The sequence below is a fragment of the Pygoscelis adeliae genome, unplaced genomic scaffold (genome assembly GCF_000699105.1).
Source record: "Pygoscelis adeliae isolate BGI_AS28 unplaced genomic scaffold, ASM69910v1 Scaffold321, whole genome shotgun sequence".
Classification (NCBI taxonomy): domain Eukaryota; kingdom Metazoa; phylum Chordata; class Aves; order Sphenisciformes; family Spheniscidae; genus Pygoscelis; species Pygoscelis adeliae.
The window spans coordinates 381,633-402,708 of record NW_008824039.1 but is presented as its reverse complement, the minus strand read 5'-3'; the positions used below and the strand labels follow the sequence as shown (position 1 = coordinate 402,708).

At 41.9% G+C, this 21,076-nt stretch overlaps 1 protein-coding gene across 1 annotated transcript in view; it reads right to left on the bottom strand.

The window, feature by feature from the left end:
• The window catches only part of CSMD2 (CUB and Sushi multiple domains 2), a 308,935-nt gene that overhangs the window by 158,965 nt on the left and 128,894 nt on the right, over positions 1 to 21,076 (bottom strand). The window contains 2 exon segments of the mRNA XM_009333469.1: positions 3,478 to 3,555; positions 10,477 to 10,589. Coding sequence (XP_009331744.1) covers positions 3,478 to 3,555; positions 10,477 to 10,589 — 191 coding nt within the window.

The following is a 21,076-nucleotide window of genomic DNA, read 5'->3' as shown; positions in this document are numbered from 1 at the left end:
GACGTTAAATACTCACGTGTCTAGCAACATGCAAGTGTGAAAAGGGTATAGACTTGGGCTGTGAGGCCCTAACACTGGAGAAGACTACTTCCAGCTGGAATTTTTTTTACTTAGGGAATTCTGAACCCATATTTCACATCTTGCTGTTATCTCAGAGTAGTTCAGAAGTATGGGAGTTCAAAAACATTTACAGACTTTCAGATTTTAAAGACCATGTGCAAAGACTGTGTTTGCAGCATGCCCTACTTAAACCAAACACAGCTTCTTTCAAAGCTGTGCTGCCTGGTGCTAGAAACCCAAGGCTGGCTCCTCTGTTGCTCAAGACTCACTTTGTGCGGTTGCAGTATAGCAGGGACCCACATACACACATTCGTACCTCAACATCTGATGCAGAAAACAGGCTTGCTACAATTCTGAATATATCTAGAAGCTTCCATACACTTGGCTGAGACCTAAAACTGGTCAACACCTCCAAAATGACTTTGCATTTGTACATTTAAAATAGATTTTGACAAGTCTGAATACACACAGAACTCGCACTGCTTCATACAACCCCTTCCTGTAATATCCAGCAGTGCATTTTCAGGTATGCCTCATTCAAAGGTCAGAAAAGCAACTTCGATGCTGTCTTGTAAAAGCAAAGTACCATGTTTCTCCCACTGCATGAACCTGGAACATACACATTTATATACTGCATGCAGTAAAAGAAATAATCTCCTAAATGCAATCTAAAATTTAAAACTTTTTCTTATCTCTTATTCTCTAGAGCTGTATTATTTTTCCTCTAAAAATAATTAAAGCAAGATGTCCAATTAATTTTAGGGATGGTGAACAGTACAAGGCACTTGATGTCAATTTCAAATAAACATGTTTGACTGCGACTGAACACAATTAGCATCTCCCCCCAAAATTCCGTATTTTTATATATTCTTTTTCTGAAAGAGTGCCAACAGCTGTTATGTGACTACATTTTGCCTCCATTCAGACACATGAAACACACAGACTTTAATCTGGCCAGGTGGGATCTGGCAGCTAACCACAGCATCAATCCAGAAAAACAAAAATCCTCTGAAAGCCCTGCAGGGTATTAAGCACGTAGCTGCAAGCTGCCTTATGTGGCCACAGATTCTTCAAGGGAGGATTTTAGGTGTAAAGAGCACTAGAAAACATTGCTGGTAGGAAAGTCTTGGAAAATAAAGCATGGCATAGTTCTAGCTATTACCAAGAGACACAGAAATTTCTAAATTTCTAATATTCGAGCCGGATGAAATAAGAGCAACACTAGCAAACTTCACAGATCTTTAATCAGCCTGTGCCACCTGTATAATTATCTCTGATGCATATGAAGACCCATAAGCTCGTGAAAGTTTGAGAGAAGAAGGGGCATGGCTAGCCATGCAAACCAAAAAAACAAGGGAAAAAAGAAGATAACATTTTGGGCTCCGTTTTCTGAAAATGAACCATTTTCTGGAGACATCTTCTCCGGAATCAGCATTTCTGAAGTCAAAAATTTACTGTAACAGAAGCACGACAGCAGAAGGCTGTGCAAGACAGAGGTTAGTCTGGGTTTACAATCCAGACCGTGCTGAGAGCAGTGCACATGGAAGGAGCTGAAGGCACAAGGGCTGTGGCAAGCACCATGCTGGTAACGGAAAGGAATTTGGGCCACAGTACTATCACCTTCTATATTATTATAGCTTAATAGCTTTCAGGCTAAGCTGCCTTCCTACGCCCTGTGTTGCCTTATCAAATACGACAAGACTAGCACTACACAAGATGCTGAATTGACAGCTTTGAAGACTGGAGCCTGCTCTCCGTTGGGTGAGGATAAACTGGGCAGAGGCAACAAGAGCTTCCTACACTTTTATCCTCAGCACGACTGGGACAGAGCAGGGTACGCGAGAAAGGGAAGTTCAGTTGCTGTCTCTTACTCGCCTTCAGCTCCTTTGCCCAGAGCCCCCGGCAGGGATAGTGCTGACAACGGTCATTAGCAACAGGTAAAACTGCTACAGGGAAGCAGCCTAGCATTCCCAGGAAGGAGAAATGGGAATCCTATATATTCTCAATTCCAGAATACTCATATATAGTAAACTAATCACTCCAAACCAGGCTAACGTTTTTCACTCGGTGAAGACTCCCTTCCCCACATTCCCCAAAATCCAAGATAGCAGATATCCCACTCCAAACACGTCCCTTTGTCTCCAGTGCCCCCACAATCAAAGCTAGTGGTATTTTCCAACAGAACTTCATTCTCCGTTAAGTGAACTGAAATGCGTATTACAATTAAATTCTTCTTGGCAAGAATATATCATAGGACCAGGAACATCTTGCATATGGGGTTTTTCTTAAAATTGAATTAATTTTCTCGAAACATGCCCCGCTATTTTCTGCTCTGGATATTTTGGGCAATTTACATCCTGCTATTTTGTTACCTTGTTGGGCCTTGCTCCTGAAAAATTGGAGACTATAAGCACTCTCCTGTGAGCCTAGAAGTGAGCCATTTTCATTTCAGACAGACAGCAAGCAATGTTTTAAATTCAGTTCATCCATTTTTCTTAACTGAATTTTGCATCCGAAATTCAGGCGAGTGAACTGTCCAAACAGTACCTCTCTGATGGGTGTAATGGACTGTGCAACAAAATGAGCAATTATATCCTCTCCTCTAAAACCTATTTTAAGAAATGCTACATTCTGTTCCTATTTGAATTTATATAAAATATAAACTCGAGTTAATTCAGATCCCTCCCATTTAATCGAGTCCCCTCAAGAGCCCAGTCGTCTCTCTGGAGTCATATGCATAAAGAAACTACAAGATTTGCTTCTGATTTGAAAAGAACCTAATGTAAAGATGAATGGACCTAATGGATTCACTTCCTGCGAGAGGAAAACACACCAGTGGCAAAGTGACATTCTGAGCATGCCTCTAACATATCAACCACTAGATGCACCGAAAGTGAGTAACTAATCAGGAGACCGTAAAAACCAGTATTATAAGCTCTTGCACAGCAGTGGTGTGATTTTTCTGCAGGGACAATTAAATAAAATGCAAAGAGAAAAAGAGAGAGACTGCTATTGCCTCCGTAGATTTTCTAATAGGTCTTTTTTGGTGTGGTTCCTTACCCCTACTCCTAACGTTACACAGTAATATTAATTCAGTTTTCAAAATGGTTTACAGTTTCACACTTTCCACACTAAAAGACGACAGAAGTAATGAACCCCAGGCTGTCATTGAGCAGGAAGCATACAGTATATATTAAATGCACACACACCGATCCCCTCCGTTCCCACTTTAACAAGTTAGTATATGCTTGTGAATAGAGCACTGGAAGGAAGTGATGCAGTAATGCAGAGGGAAGAGAGGGAAAAGCATTAAAACTTGTAAGAGTGACGAAGTTTTAGAGATTACTGGAAAGTCAAATGAAATGTTCAAGGAGATCATTATACAAAGACAGCGTAAGGAGGAGCCAAAAAACTTACACACTGATGTCTTCTGGTTATTGTCCTTGCTGGGCATTAGCTTCACCCCTCTGGACTTCAGTTCCATTTGCTTTTTGACTGCAGAGACAGATTTAAAACAAAGCAAAAGACAAGGAAAAGATTTAGCTAAGCATTAGGGGTTATTTAAAAAGAAAGGGAAGCAACAGCTGTACAGCACCCACAGTGCAGGACACCCTGCATCTTTCCTCACAGCTCCGACAACTTACCCTGACCCCTCAAAACCATTAGGGCCCCCTTTTCATTTACCTTGTTAGGTCTGGACTAGTGTCTTTGGGGATCTGAGCTGAGCTGACCCAATTAGAATATAAAAATTGGGCACACAACCCCTATCCCTCTGTAACCATGTTGTTTTGCTTAACATACTGAAAATGGGAAACAGACAGAAGGGAAGCTCTAGGAAACTTCAGGGATCCTGAGAGTAAAATGCTGAGTTAGTTTCACCCAGTTTTATTGATGCAGTTATTCCATGAATACATTATACAGTAAAGCCATTCTCTGCTTCTATGGGAATACAGCATCCAAATGAACACCCCATAAGCTAAAAATTGCCCAGAATCTGCATAAATAGCAGACTCAAAAAGGCAGTAAAATAGCAGAGAAAAAGGCCATATTAAAACCATATTATTGGCAAAGAGAAGTATATATTTACAGACCCACTATTAATAGCCACAGGCACATCAATTAAAATCTGCACGGTGACTCCACCAGAGGTCCTGTCATGACCATTCACCTCCCCGTTCGAAACCTCATCCAGAAGATGAGAAAACATATGAGGGTAGCAACAAGATTTCTATCCATCCATCACCGAGAGAGTCCCATCCTTCTTCACACTATGAAAATCCCCCACGTAACTGAGCAGCTACTTGTTTTTATTATCTGGACTTGGCTGTTACCGAGGATCTCTCTACACAAGAGGGTTTTGCACAAACCCCACACTGCCAAAACCATCTGGATACCAGTAGAGAGAGAGACAATGGCTTCCTGCAGCATACACACAGGTATTTTTGACTAACACACAGCAGAATTTTCACTGGCATATTTGAAGATAGCGTGGTTAAAGAATAACTTCACAGCAGAAAGCACGATGTCCAAATCACTTCATAGGATCCTTTTTCTGATGAGCCAGTCCTTATCTGTGGAGAAAACCAGCCCATCTTCCACTTCTAACTGTTCTTTTCTTGTTCTTTATCTTGTCATACTTTCATCCCTAAATTAGCACATTTCTAAGACAAAGTTGTCAAGAAAAATTACCGACATAACAAGGTTTTTTTAATCATGCTTTTTTGGCTTATAAAAAGATCTGTTTATAACATCTGTTTGCAGGAGCTTCAGACAGGGAGATGTCAAGCATTATTCCTTGAAGCTTACCTAAGGTAGTGCTTTTCTGAGCTAGATGCTAGCTTGGAGCTTTTTGTTCATCATTTGGTTACAGCTTTTTACTTTCTCTTTAAATAAAGCAGTTATAACTTCAAACTGAGGTCCACATTAGCTTAAAAAATATTCATGAAGAAAAGCTTATGTTGTTCATGTCTTTCTTGCTAGTATTAGCATCTGTATTCTGTTGGGGGTTTTTTGCCTTATTTTTTTAAGAGGGGAAAAATAATTAACAGTATGCCAGTTTCAAAGCAAATCTAACACACAACTGTTTCTTTTTTACTTTAATCCACCTGCAAATGCACAAGGAGAAAAGCAGCAGGTCTCCGAATGCCCCAAATGGCCACATACTCCTCCAGGTCACAGTATGATAATTCTGGGATATTTGTAGTCTGACCTCAAGGTTTTTAACAAACGCACCGTATGAAGGGACCAAAGGACGGACACGGGGCTACAGAAGCTAAAATTTCTGGGCAAGTCTGGAACGTATTTCTGCCTCAACTAGAATAGTGATAGCTTTAAAACACAAATGAGAAATGAAAGGCTGTACTGAAGGCCAAGGGATTACAGGGCTACCTCACATGCCCTCTTGCCTGTGCATAACAACCATTAGCCAGCTATAATTTCAGCTGTACTCCGGCTCAGGGCAGCAACAGATAAACCCCTTGCAGCAAAATACTAGACGAGGAATGGGGAGAGTTTCCAGGGTCCCTCTTACAGGCACTCCACAGCCATTTTCCAGTATAACAGAGGGGGTCACGGCTACCACGACGTCCTGCGCAAAGCCCCCGGCACCCTTTTGCTTAGCGCAGCAGGAGCAGCCATCAGCCCGGCTGCACCCATGTAAGTGCTCTTCCAGTGAAGGAAGAGAAATGCCCTCTGCCTGCAGAGGCTGGCCCCCTCTCGCAGGCGCAGCCCCCCTGTCCCGGCCGCAGCCGCCCTGTCCTGTCGCGGGCCTCGGCAGGACCCGGCGGTGCTGCCCAGAGGTGTTTCCATCTGCACGCAGGACAGCACAGCACCGGGGCCGGGGCTCTCCGGCCTCCCGCTGATGCTGCAGCGCAGCACTCAAACTGTCATCGGGATAAAGCACTGAGGAGGTCCCGTTCTGCTTATCCTCCATAATGCTGCAGTTGGTGATCCTCTGGCACTTTCCCAGCAGGTACAGGGATAACCTCATAGTCACAACCAATACTCCCTCCCAGTCAATAAAACACAGTCAAGCCCAAGTATCTAAGGCTAAATTTGAGCTATTGCAGGATGTACAACGGCTCATGACTTTGCAGCATCTAATTCATTGCTCTGTAAAGTGCTTTGGGGCACCATCAGTAAGAGAGCAGTTTTATAAAAATAATTTCCATTTTCATATTCTCCGCAACTTCCCTTGCAAGTTACTTTATACAATTACCAGTGCATTTTTCTCCTAGCCACACACAGAAAAGCACAAGTCTTGATTTCCGCATGATAAAGTAAGCCTGTAGCCTTGAAGGACAGGCAAAGCTTTCCAATCACCAGCGTATGCCCTACACACAGAGTATTGATGCTGACACCGTGGATGGGATAATGCATCCCTGGGAGGGTCAGCACTTCTCATCAGGGCACGCTGACTACTGAACTACAGCAACTTGCATTGGTTTCACAGGGCTGCTGAACGTCCCGAAGTCCAGCAGAAGGCAAGCGGTACGGAGAGTTCACCGCTTCAACACATCTGGGCCTTGCACACAACTGCAATTTTTTAAAAGGACACACTAAATAACAAAGGTTCACCCATATTCATTCCTGTCTTCCAGAATCCAGCTAACAGACAGAGCCCCACTCCAAATTTGTGACTAATAGAAAACCTAGCTCCAAAACACCCAACAGTAATGAAAACAAGCAGCAGAAACCAGACATTCATTACTAAGGACCAATCCTAAAATACAGAGAACTAAACTGCATTACCCATGAAGTATATACTCCCCTAATTGCATCACATCTCTTTCAACAATAATTGATAAAGAGAGATCACTATAATACTCTCCTCTTAATCCTTCATTTTGTTTGCGACACGGAGACATAATGATGAAAGTCAAGCTTTACAAATTACTCAATTTAGATTAGAACAAGTCAGAATACAGTATCACTTGCTTTTTTGAAGAATAAATAAGAACAATTCTCTTACTCGATGCCCTCAAAAATCTGGTACATAAAAATCTATTTTGTTTATACATTTGAATGTGGAACAGTACTACAAAGGACTGTGTCAGGATAATCGGATGAACAGAAATTCCTCTGTTTTCTGGAGGGTTTTGCTGCTCACACGTATCTGATAGATCTAATGGAATACTCAGTGTCCTGTCAAATTTGAAAGGTGACGTTACAAAGCTTTTCCAGCAAGCAGGCAGTCTGGGGTGTTTCTTTTAAAGCGTTTCATGTTGCTCTAAATGAGAATTTAAGGAGACGTTTATTTATTTTTAATTTGGAAAACAGCATTTCAGCAAAAATCTATTCCATGAACCCCTTTTCCCCTTGCTGGGGGATCACTATTAAATACAGACCTGCCTGAATCTCTTTTTCCTCCTGCTGGGGTGTTTTTAGTATTATTTGGGATACTACGGGAAGTTGCTTACAGGGATTGAAGAGAAACATCCTCAAATGCAACCATTCTGAAACTCCTCATTTATGCCCTCCATTAGCTCCCCTAAGGAACGGTTCTTTAGGAATCAGAGCCTGCAACAAGCACCAGAATTTTCCCGTCTTTGCCTCTGTCTCAGGATTTCCCAGGACACCCAACAGGTTGCACAGCATAAGCCGTAACCCCTTTGCAGCTCAAAGGTGTGATGCAACATGAAGATTATCAGATCTGTCAAAAATTAAGCGTATATATTTATAGACATATACATATCCTTACAAGCCATTTATGTGGTGCAGTATGTGCAATAGATAGTTCCTCAGACCATTATTAAAGGCGACAGGCCTGCTGGTATTCTGCACTGTGCTACGGGCTGAAACTCACCCACATTTATCTTTCTACCCGAAAGTGGAGGACAGGAGGGGAAGGGAATGGGGCAGGGAGATCAATAAAAGATGTAATTATGTGTAATTATGGGTAACAATCAGCTAAAAAGCAACTTGGGATCCAACTTACGTAATAAAATATGTGGAGAGATGGACTACACTAGCCAGAGCATTGTTTAGATCCGTTTAGCATCATTTTAAATTCAGCAGCTTTTTCCTTACCTCATTTCCAGTACCTTATCACTATGCTGAGAGGGGGGATGACGGGGAATACCTGGCTGCTAACTCCTGCGCTGTCACCTGTCCCGAGTACCTGAGTAAGGCACTTCTAGCTTATGTTCTTACCTCCTGCAGGTACACAGCACCTTTTGGGGAAGGCAGGCAGAGGGAGTGGGAGGAAGAAAAAAAGATTGATGCACCAATTTCTCTACAGTCCCTCTTATTTGCTTTTACAGGATGTGGGGAAAAAAGTATTTGCAAGAATGCAAGATTCATCTTACATAAAAGGGAAAAGAAAACAGAAAAATATTTTAACTCTTCCTGGAAGGGAACGGATTTACTGTATTCAACATAAAGAAAACCTGCATACAGGCTGATCATATCTAACCTTGCTTCTACATTCATAAAGATTTCCAAACTAAGGCATGGATTAGAAAGAGCTGAAATGGAACACGCAGAAGGCGTTCTGCTAAAACTATCAATGTTAAACAAGCTAGAAGGGAAACTACTCTCATAGATTACCAGCAAAGCCAGATACTGTCTCAGAGGGCACAGAATGTTAATAAATTATGTATGTGCATGTCTTCAGAAAACAGACAACAAGTTAGAGCCGTCCTAACCCTTTGTTCCTTCTCTTGGACAATCCTGGGGTCTGCTTACATCTCTATTGCTGAAAAATGCATTTTAGTTGCTCTACTTTATATGGCATTACATATCCTATTTTGTATGTATTTATTTATTTATCCGCATTAAAATATTTATGTTCAAACAAGGTTATGTTCCTCTGAAAAGGGTTATGCTGATTTTTTTGAAGTTGCATTGGCATCTTCAACGTTCTACGGACACAGATTCCATTGACTGCAAAAATCTTGCCTTTATCTCTGGGTCTTTTGCTTTGTTTCTTGTTTTGTTTAAGTAATGAAATCTTTCCTAACAGATGGAAAGAACCTGACAAACTCCACAAAAAACAGCAAATGTGTGAAGAATGAGCGTCAGATTCCCTTTGCCAGCTAGACGGAGGTCCTGCTTCGATGCCATTTCAAGAGCACTTTTTTAAGTTCATCTTTTAAACACTCAATACACACAAGCACAGTTCATTATATCTAACAAAACAGTTTAAGGAGTGTGCTAGATTAGAACCCCCTGACATTTACCTAATCAGAGGAAATTATAACATTAATCTTTACTTTTCTACTTAAGAAAAAAGGATGATTCAGACAGGTGTTTTAACAGAAAGCAGTAATCATGACAGCAAAGGAAAATGTCGTATCAAAGGCCATCAGCTGCAAGCAGTCATTTGTGTTACACAGAAAAACAGAGGGGTTTTTTTTCTTACAATTTAAAGTAATTTATATGTTAAAGGAAAGCAAGGAAAGTTAAATAACAATGGTGATTCATAAAGCAAAGCCCATGCTGAGGCCATGACAACATTGCTAAGGCTAAACAAACAGGGAACAAAAAAACAGGGCAAGTTTGCAGATTTATCAAAGGAAACTCCTCTCCCTTTCACTTTGTTCCTCTTAGTCTAGGGCCATGGTACTTTTTCTGAAAGTCCTGCTTCTTCCTTTTGAGGAAAGCCGCTGAACTACACTGACTCAAAACCACTGGAGAGAGGATGAGGAACTGGATGTCATTTTTCTGCTCCTTCCCTGCTTCACTTGCCCTCTCCCTGATCCTGCCTCCAGAGCCAGGTGCCTGAAGCAATGCTACACCACTGCAGCCACAAAGTCCTTCAAAGTCCTCGGAGAGAATGGTATGAACAGCTTAAGGAATCCACTCAAACCCACCTGTTTCGGTCAGTATTTGGTCCCAAAGAGGATGCACTGAACTGCCGTTAGCCACGGCTGCCTACAAACCTCAGAACACAACAGGATCTTTTCTCTGCTTGACTCGTGTGCCAAAGCACGTCCTCTCCCCCAAGAGCATCTTAAGATCCCAATTCTGAAATCCATCGTTCTAGGGAAGGATGACCAGTAAATACAGAACAGTTTACCCCTCATTCACAATGGGCTCAGGTATGTCTCACTTGAGCGGAGTGTAAATGCAGACACAGTCTCCGTAGGACCCTAGACTGCCCTTCGCCTAGTGGGCACCCTGTCTGGATCGCCATATCCCAACACAGCACGCTCTGCAAAACTGCAGGTAAAGAACATCTACTTCTACTAACGAAGCATACAGTGTAAACGAATTTTCCTGTAGCTCTCAAGTGTTTGTACTCCCAACAATTGCCAACAGTAGCTCTCTACATGACAATGCCTGGATACCCAGCTGGAAAATTAATGTTAACAGGATACAGAAGGATCATGCAGGAAGGTAGTTGTAGACTCCTAGGAAAAAAAAGTTTGGCTAGACACACACTGTGAATAGTGAGACCAGGCAGTAAGCGTTTACCTTGATATTGGGCACTGAACCCCTTCTGCCTGTGGTTGCCATCTGACGTGAAGTGAAGCCGCAGCCAATTTTTACTGCTGATAACCGGGGCAGGCAAATTCATTCCAGTAAACCTGCAAGAAACCAACCAGTAACAGCCAAATGTTATTATGATTGCGAATTATACCCCAAATACCTGTCCTTCCAGGTGATTCTCCTCCCACATGAATAAAGGAAATCCTGAATGAGTACCATATGCTCAGAGAAAGCACTCCATGCACCCCGCGGTTGTTTCTATGCAGACATTCCTCTGCTTGTCTTCCCATCTGATGGTTACACATTTGTAATTACAGGGGTTTCCATTCCTTCCTTCTAAGGCAAAGGGTACAAAGGGCTGAGCTGGGTACTCACAATGTCTGTGGTACCAGACAAATGAAACAGGTCCAGCTGGACAGCCTAGAGGCTCCAGTCTTCTCCTGCACCACAAAGAATGATTGGAAGGTACAGAACAGCTCTGAACTGGAGGAGCTCTACATGTTTCCCCAGAGTAACAGAGCCTCGTAGCTCTATCACCTTTTGTGTCTTACTGGTATCACACAGAAATGACATAAAACCATCTCAGGGGACACACAACACCTAAGGTATACAAGATAAGCTTGACTCTCAAATTTATTCAGTTCTTGTCTCAATATTTGGTTAACCCCGCTAAAAAAAAAAAGGTATGTTTATTTTAACTGAGGTAGAGAAAGGATTGCAAGAATGATTTTCTTTTACTGGAAATACCCAGCAAGAAGCAATGATTTATGATCTGTCCCAACCTGGAGAAGATTACAGCCATCAAACATGAGGTGAAAAGCTCCACAACCCATTAGCAGTCCTTCAGCAACTGTTCCCCTTCATACCACTTTATACTTTTTTTTTTTTTTAAAGTATTATGCTGTTTGCTTTATTAAACTCCAGATCATAATTCTTAGCTGAGTTGTCACATGCCAAGTCTTAGTCTGGAACAATGTTTACCTAAGTCACAGCACTCTTGAATTGAGGTATATAACGGTACCATTAACCATGGTAAGGAGAACACTACTACCATGACAAAAGCTATTATGGAATCCTATTATTGTTTAATGAAAGCCCATTTAATTTTTTAATCACAGACTGTCACTTATTTAAAAACTACTGGCATTCCAATAGCTATGCTTTTTTAGATGAAGCTAAAAGGATCATGCAAATCTATTCCATTCAAAAGGATGTCTCAGATTTTATTATTACACATTTTCAACAGCAGAACGGGTAGCCCAGAAAATATTTTAAAAGTCCTTCAACTCAACCAACACCTCCAAAGGTGAACTTACCTTTTTCTAAGGCAAACAGTAGGGAGCCAGGCTGGTACTTGGCAGCGTACTTATTAATGGTAGATGAACTGCAATGTAATCCTGCTCCACTTGTTAATGAAATAGCAGGGATGATTATGCTGCATAACTAATGCATCTCTGCCACCTACAGTACGGACTTTAAACCTTGCGTTATCTCGTGGCTGAATTCTGCATAATTATGAAGCGTGACAGGAAGCATTCTTTACACTATAAAATGGTTTAGGATTGTTCCTGATCGTTTCTCTATTGATTATTTTCATCTCAATTTTGCAGACCCTTTTGAAATACAAGGTGTTATAAAAATGGATTTTATATGGCATTCTGCCATCCTTGGATAACTCAGAGACAGCTGAACCAATTTAATTTGAAACTCTTTCAAATAATTAAGTTCAAACAAACGTATTTTGGGCTGATATCAAACATGGGATGCCTAAAACCAATTCTGAGACAGTTACTAAGCCTGGTTGTTATGACAACATGTTTAAACTTAATACTCTTACCCCCAAAGGCTATTTTATTACTCATTCTGAATCAATAGTCAAACTTATCATAAATAATCTTTAGGTATGCAGAGCCAAATTTTACTTTCATAACTGTGGAGAGCCGAGTAATTCAATTGCCTGATATAAGAACCAGAGAACAATCAAATTAACCTGCCTGAATGAGGCAGAATTTCACTCTCCTGTCCCCTGTCCCCCCCCCTTTTTTTTTAATATGCACATCCTTTTGAGAAGCGGATTCAGTAGCCTGCAGACTAGCAATCTACTTACACATACACTTCGTTTTAGGTACGTAAATAGTCCGCTATTAACTTCCAAGGAACCTGTGCTAGAATTCTACCAGCCGACTGAATTAACACTTTGAAAATCAATTAGAAAAATTAATGGATTGCACTTCCTGCTACCTTTAGAATAACATAAATAATTACTGAAGGCAAAAGCAGGAGTAGAGAAAAATAATCAATCGTAACCACAGTGCTTTGTACCCACTTTGCACTGCTATAAAGAAATACAGAAGATTTAGGGCGAAGGAAAATGGTTCCCTGAATTTCCTGCATAGAAATTTTCATCACCACCATGTGTCATTTGCTTAAGACATTGACAGCTTTTTGAAAGGACTAAATCAGCCAGGAAATCACTATCAGGTCCTCATTTCCATATACACCACTGCTCAAACTCTCAGCACACAAAAAGATGCTATTCTCCAAGGGCTCTAGTCTAACAGACTCTCTTTTTTCCCTTTTATCTTCCTATCCCTTTTATTTCTGACGTTAAGCAGCTCATTGTTAACGTCAGGTTGCGGTATTTGGAGCTAGTTTAGATCCCAGGTCCTGCTGGTCATCGGCACGCAACTCAGATTTTTGCACTGAAGGGACAGCTAAGACACACCAGCAACGATGGCAAAGAGGAGGAAGCTGCTTCCTTTTTCACACACCCCAGGCTAAATCAAAACGTCCCAGCAGCAGAGCATCTTTGCCGAGGGTCAGGAATCCTAATGAAATCACTGGGTTAAGCACCACACGACACGTGGAAGCGTGGGTTTTGGAGTTTGGTTTTTATAAATTGATTCCAGTTAATAGAATAGAATTAGTTCAGGAAAATAAAGGCCCTACTTTTTGATTAGCTTAATCGCTTGCAGAAATATAACTTCAAGGCTCTACATCTGCAAGGAGGGAAATCTCTATGCAAGGGAAAAGGAGTATTTAATCTGTGAACACTATTGTTCCTCCCAGTCCCACGGCAGCTGTAAACCTACACATGTGGAGCACCTAATGGAGAAAAAAAACCAACCACCCTTTCTTCAGTGCTGAAGGTGGGAACATGCTAGAAGGCGAACACTTTAATCCCAAAGCTGCACCTTCTCCTGTTTCACAGGATTCAACCAGCAGGTAGGCCACCTCACCCACCCAGAAAAAGAGCATCCCCGTCTTCCAATTCCTCCTCCCCAGGTGCCACCACAAAGTCTGCAGATGGACAATTGCAGGATGAAAGGTTCATTCCCACTGAAATGCATATTGCCCAGCAGCAGACTGGATGGGTCGGGGGCAGAAATGTTCTGATGGATAAGAAATAACATGGCCAGAGCTACACATTTAATGAAAAACATCATGCTCACCTGCAGTTAACTACTAGCTTTTCACCATAAGGCTTCCACAAATATAAAATAATCCTTAGCAAGCATTAATGCTTAATTGATAATGGAATATTTAATTACCAATAAACATAGTTGAACTGAAGCAGCTGCATGGTTTTTGAATGCAAATGCCCTGGCTGCTGTTGATGAATCTCAAATGAAATGGGCAGGATGCTCAGCAGGCAAGAGTCAACAGCAATCACGAAAACCAGAGAAACACCCCAAGTCTCCTGCAGGAGCTACCACCGACTTGTCTGCACATGAGGATAACTCTAGGCAGCACCAATTAGCACTGCTAAACCTGCGGGCAGACTGACAGCAGCCTAAGACAAAAAGGCAGACGATAAAGGCTGCGACAAGCTCTTGGAGAGGATGCTGATTGCACTGTGACACAGAGTACACAATGTTTGTATCACCAGCTTCTCAAGGTCACATTATTTTTCTTTATAAACCCAAGGCCGCCTTGCTGTCTTCAGGAAAAAGGAGGAGCTACATTACAGAGACTTAGAAATGCACAGAGCTAATTAAAAGAAGCTGTTTGAAACTCCTTTCCATATTCCCCAGCATACTTTTGTGCTACGTTATGTGCTCTGAATTTTCAACACCTACCATTAGCCCAATAAGTGACCGAATTCCTAATAGTCCAGTGAGTCATGTAAATAGAAGCCCTTATATTTTGCACCTCTGCCACTATATTTTTTCAATATTACAGACTTTTCGTTCTTTTTTCTTTTTTGCAAATTGCTAATAGTCTTTACAAAAAAAAAAACCCAACACTTTTCAAGCCTCTGTGTGTCCATTTCCCCCCTCCTCCCCTTTCTTGCCACCATCACCAAGAGATATGAATCACTTGATTAAATATTCAGCTTCCTGCATATGGCAATGTGTTAACTGAAATCTAGGGCTTTGGAATGACTAAGTAGCAAAGTAAGAACTGTTTTTAAAGTAAAATCAATAATCATTACTCACTGATGGGAATTCAGTACCCATTTTATATTAAGCATCTTTTTAATCCTGGAGTCACTTGGAGAAAGAGATGAACTGAGCTTCCACCCAAAAACTTAATTTCCACAGCTTTGCCTTTTGGAGTCTGGAGGCGACCAGAGAGGCTGCTGGGGCCAGGGAGGGTGGGGGAGTTCTTTCCCTCTGAACGTCATTTCACCCATGTCTTCAGTCGAGTCCCACAAGGACCACGTTTTTGGACACTTTGGCCTGTGCTCTACCCACAAGACATCCTTGAAAGCAAAAGTTACCATTTGAGCCACACTGAACACTTTGCATGAGAAAGAACCTGTTAGACAATGCCTAATAGTTCAGGCCCCGTAAGACATTGAATAAACCTGATCAAGTTTCAAGTGTCTTCAACACCGATGTCAAGCAACCGGCGCATAGAAAGCAGTGCTCAGAAAACACAGGAACTCTTATAATTGCTTGAAGAGCATTGAACAGTCTCAGAAAAACTTGACGGTAGAGAGGATTTAAAAATAATTTTTTTCTTGATGTCTAAGCCTGACTTATCTTCTGCTGCAATTTAAGCTCATCCTATGCACAGTGGATAGAGAACAGATTTTAGCTTTTTACGTTGGGGTCCTCTGTGATACAGAGACATCAAATCTATGTTTCCAGCACATGCATGGGGAGCTTTGAGGACAGCAGGCTCCCGGCTCCCCACGGCCATCTCCACAGGTAAATACTCCAGAACAACGGGAAGAGCGAGCTTCTGTCCCACTCCCACACAGACAGAAAGCTTTGAACGTGAACAACCAGTTTAATCTTAGCTCTTCTCTGACGGAAGAGAAAAAACACTGCTCTAGGGGCAGCTGGGTCATTTTGTGGTTGAATGAGGTCAGTGGAACAGTTTGGTTACTTACATTTGTGATCAGGATGCAAGTCCCAGCTGTTTGTTGTATCATCATGGCAGAGAGGACTACATTAGGAGAGGCCCAGCACACACAGAAGACGAGAATTCACATTGCGATCGCAAGTTTTAAAAGAGCTAGAGAGAAACAGGAGCACACCAGGCACTTTTCACTGTTTCCAAGCAGATTAATCTGCTGTGGAAACAGGCCTGGTGCACTATGTGAAGGTTTCTTTCTGCTGTACCAGATACTAGATTTATTTACCTTTCTGACCATCTTAACTTCCAGGAAAACAAAGAAACCCACCCAAGAAACGAAAACCCCACAGATACTCAGCTGTAACTCCCAACATGCTCCTTAACCAGTTGTTTCCCCTACTGGCAGGCAGTTGCGAGTCCATCATTCTTGCTCAGTCAGAAAGACCTGCAGCATTTGCAGAATTTCACAATTTCACTCTGAATCCTCACCCTGTCCCCAGGCTCCTGACCCTGAACGCTGTCTGCAAGTTTAGATGGCCTGTGAAAAATGCATCTCTTAAGCAACTGATTTCATCCCAAATGCTTTCCAATATTGTTTTTAACCAGAGCATTAAGGCCTTTTTTTCTTAAGTGAAATTGAAGCCTCCGCGTTAAACACAGCTCCTCCAATTCCTTTATTGCATGATACAGAAAGGTTAATGGTATCAAAATGCCTCTTTTGAGCAAAAGCAGTGAAGTAGGGTTTTCTCCACTAAACTATTTTCTTTATTTCTTTTCTTGCTCTTGTATTTCACACTGGATTCAGGCATTTAATATTTATACCATTCACTCAGCCATTCCTCCCTTGGCACAATTAGGATTACTGTACATGGATGGCACTGATTAATCTGCATTCACGCACCGTTATCTATTTACAATCCCAATTCCTGCTTTAATTTGGCTCCACATGGAGAGAAAGAAAGGAAAAAAAAATTGATAAAATGTCAGAAAGTGAGCTAGAAGCACTAGAATAGCGGAAGGAGATATTTGCAGACAGAAGATCCAATTTTAACCACCCTGAAATTTGATTAGCATGAATTTGACCGCAGTACTTCTTCAAGAACCCAAATACAACGAGCAATTCAGTGTGTGGATGCTATACAAACTGACTGTAGGAGACCGTGGAGTCAAAGGTCACAACTAAAGGTAAGAACTCCACTTGAAATCGCACTGTCAAGTGCATTACTTTGAGATAATGGATTTAAGCATGAACTTGAAGGTATGCAGGTGCCCTGGTGCTGTCCAGAATCAGGATGTAGTCAAACACCAGCTTCAGTGAGCCCAAATAGATAAAAGACAAAAGAACATCACTGGGCCTGCTTTTTTTTAAAAAAAAAAACAACAACAATACTATTCTTGTTTTGGTTTATCTTTTAACAGAGAACAAGCTGAGCCTCTGTAAGAGAGGAGGTTACACTTCCAAGGTCACACCAATACTAGCTCAGGACAGGGAGCTGCGCTCTGAGCTTTTAAGATTCAGAAAAAACTTTTCTGAGAGAACATTTAATAACTGGCACTCTGAGGCCTTCTTGGGACTTAGACTCAGCAATAGCTTGTCAGACACAAGCGATACGCAACTTGTGAAGGGTTGAATTCAGTCTGACAGTCTCCATGTCTCCCCTTTCCATAGAACCATAGAATCATTAAGGTTGGAAGAGACCTCCAAGATCATCGAGTCCAACCGTCAACCCAACACCACCATGCCCACTAAACCCCTCTGCGTGCCACAGACATCTGGAGTTAATGCCTCCCGCCGCTCAGGATCCCGTCCAAGCACACCTTGTGAAAGGCCAGCAATCAGAGTAGAGACCAGGGGAGCTGCCAGCCTGTGTGAGGCATTCGCTACGCACCCTCCTGCCTTTCACTGGGCTAACTGCAAATTCAACAGCAATTCTGCAGCACCTCCCCTTGCACAAGGGCTATCGTGAATTTCAAAGCATTGCATCTTCCAACAGCCTCATAACTTTGGAATAAAGACTTTACCGGCAACTGGCCTTGGTTAGGGCCCGTCAGGGGACCATGAATCCTCGATTTGTACAGGCACATCCAAGCACAAGCACTTGCAAGAAAATTGCAGCATTGCTGCTGCGTTCACGCTCGTACCGAAATGGACTCAAGACCAGCTTTAGCTCTGTGCTCCTACAACGCTGCGCACCAGGCTTCTCAGTTCCAAGCTAGGATTTCTCAGCAGCATAGCACAAGACAACTCTTTATTTAATCTGTCTTTTTACATCCCCTTGGCACATGCATGTCTGTAACTACACGCCTGCCGATAATCAATAACATCAGCCAGTCTGTGACAGACACTGGGTTCTCCTAGAGTCTCCAACGCTTAAGGTGAACTTACCTGATACTGGACACTCCCAGAGCACAGCTTCACCTCTTCCTGCTGTGGCTGTATTTTAATATTAACCCCAAATGACACCCACTTTAGCCAATGTGGCTGTCTGCAAGAAGGAGATGAGGTTTCAGCAGCATTTCCATGGCAGGATAAAGCAGTCACAGGAAGCTTAACGCTACCTAACAGTCGCAGTCAATCGATATTTAAAAAGAAGAGCATGCACTCCTGGACCCTTAGCAGAACAAGACAAAAACATACACAAACTGCTTAATTTGGGGGCTGTAGATGCTCAGTTTAACCAGAATTGTTCAGGGTACAGAACTGACACCACCCCAAGCCCCGGCACCCCCAGTGCTGCTTTTGCAGCTCTACCACATCAGCCTTGACACAGACTTCCATTTCCTCACAGTCTCCGTTACACTGAAGCATTCTGACTATTCGGAGATTAATTTTCCTTCCAGTACAACTAGGGGACATATTGCAGCAGATCTTCATATCTCTGTGTATTATTATTCACTTCACCTGTATTTTTAACTTTTCATCCGAACCTCTATTCAAATTGTCATGAGAGCTGTACCATTTATTCTGAACATCTTATTTCAGCGTGTCTACTCTCTTAAACAAAGTATACTTAAGCACCTCTAGACCTCATTTTTCAGTCGCAAGAGACATCCCATCACAATGGACTTTTACAAGGAAAATGAATAATTAGCTCAAGTTATTGTTCCTCGCTAAATGCCGTAGGGGTGGAAAGAACACACCTGCATCTTACGTCTGTTTCAGAAGCAGAGTTACACAAGCCTCAAAGATGATCAGAAAATGCAGTGAGAGATCAGCTTCCCACGTCACCCCACTCCTTTGCAAGTGTCAGGCTGTTGACATGTAAATCCCTAAGGACTTCTGACTATGGAGCACCCTGTAAAAAAAGCAGTCCATAAACACTGAAAATGAACTTCTTTGACCGGTCGGGCTTGTGTCTTGTCATCAAATGAAGTACCTACCGCCTCAGAGGAGGCGCTTCAAAGTCCTTTCCATCGTCAGCACATTTTTAAGACCCACAGCGGGGCTCACAGGCCATCTTAACCCCAGCGACAGATTTGAACAGAGTTGTTTTCTGCGAGAGAAGCAACACTCTCCTCCTTTTCCAAAAGGAATGAGAATTTGCTTAAGAGGACAGGTTATTTTAGAAATGAAACTTCTTGGCACGTTCAGACATACCATGACCCTACAAACTCAGTGAACCTGGTGACACCAGATCAGCTCGTCATTAGAAATGACGGAATAAGAGATCTGCTCTAAGTCTAACAGACTCAGGAAATGCCACCACTACTGACTCGGGACTGTAGCACTGAAAGAATTCTTCCGATTTGGATTTCACCTCAGTCTTAGTTCCTGGATGCAGCTTAAGGGTAAATCCCTCTCCTGATGCAAATAGGTCACAGCACTTTTGACCTCCACCACCTTCTTGTTTTCTCTCAATGGAGTTACACTGATCTTTTAACAACAGAATTCAGCTTTAGCTCTAAGAGCAACAAATCACTCTCAAAGCCTTCCAGTTATAGTGATACCTGCCTTTGCTCCTTCCAAAAGCTGGCACTGGAAGGGAAATCTGGTTAGCTTATCATTCACAGCTTGCTTACTCTTTTTTGCCTTCTTTTTTTAGATTCCACTGAAGATGAAAGTGTTTCCATGCAGCAGCAAACCTTCAGTCATTGACATCAACTTTAATTACTACCTGCTCCCAGATAAATTTGCAGGCTAAAATCAAATCAATACTTTTTTTTTTCCCCAGGAACCTTTACAGTGAAGTTCTTAATTCTTCATTTTTTAAGTGACATTTCCCCAGCTCATCTTTAAAAGACTGTAAACCAAATCCTTGGCTGATTCGAGTCAATGTAGCTCCATTGGAGACAAAGCCAAACTAATTTACACTGTACAGGGGATCTGACAATCTAATTTCTCTACTGTTTTACTTAACCTATGAAACGTTTCAAAATTATTTCGGTCTCATTAGTCTGAATTCTCTTGGATCTCTATGCTAGATTAATTATGGTCACTTTAATGAAAGAAGTGATTCATTAGTCCACATGCATTTCTGAAACTGTTACAGTGGAGCAGTTCAACAGGTAAGATGGTCTCTGAGAAATTCTTATTGAATTTAGCAGTTATTTATGCACATACCCACCCACTACGGATAATTGGTTTCTTACATTTAATATAAATAGACAGGTTATTACATACATATACACACATATGCATATATATGCATATGTTAGGTACAGAAAAGCAAATGGCCCATCTTGCAGGCAAATACTTTGGTTCAAGGCATTAACAGAATTTAGATTTTTACTTTTATAGTAAAATTCGCTTCAACCTGAAGGCACAACTTTACATGCCACTTGCTGCAGCAATGAGCAAAACGCAGATGGTGCATAAAGGTAATTGTAAAGCACTCAAGTTGGCCATGAACAGAAAGCTAGTCTTCAGTCTTCACCGTAATGCAGCTAAAGTCACATTATAGCTTCAACTGCAAAACATTACTGACATCATACATAAGGTTTAAACTTCAAAGCTGAAGATGTCTGGATAATTCTAAAATCTTTCAGAAGAGACATGTCCAGTGATACAGTCTGGAAGGGGGCATTTTTCTGCTCTGCCACAGACCAAACCGAGAGACAAATTCCAGACTACAGGCTTTCTTCTGCACATCAGGCTGGGAGAGCCACATCCCAGAGGCCTGAAAAATTCCCACTCTCTGTTGCTGTGGACCCTCTGGGGGTGGGTCACCATCAAAAGCTATTAAGAAAAAAAGGCTCTTCCTCCTGAACAATACACGTGCCAGTGATTGGAATGGTACTGCCTCAGGTAGATCTTGTGGACTTCTTGCAAATGGGAAGA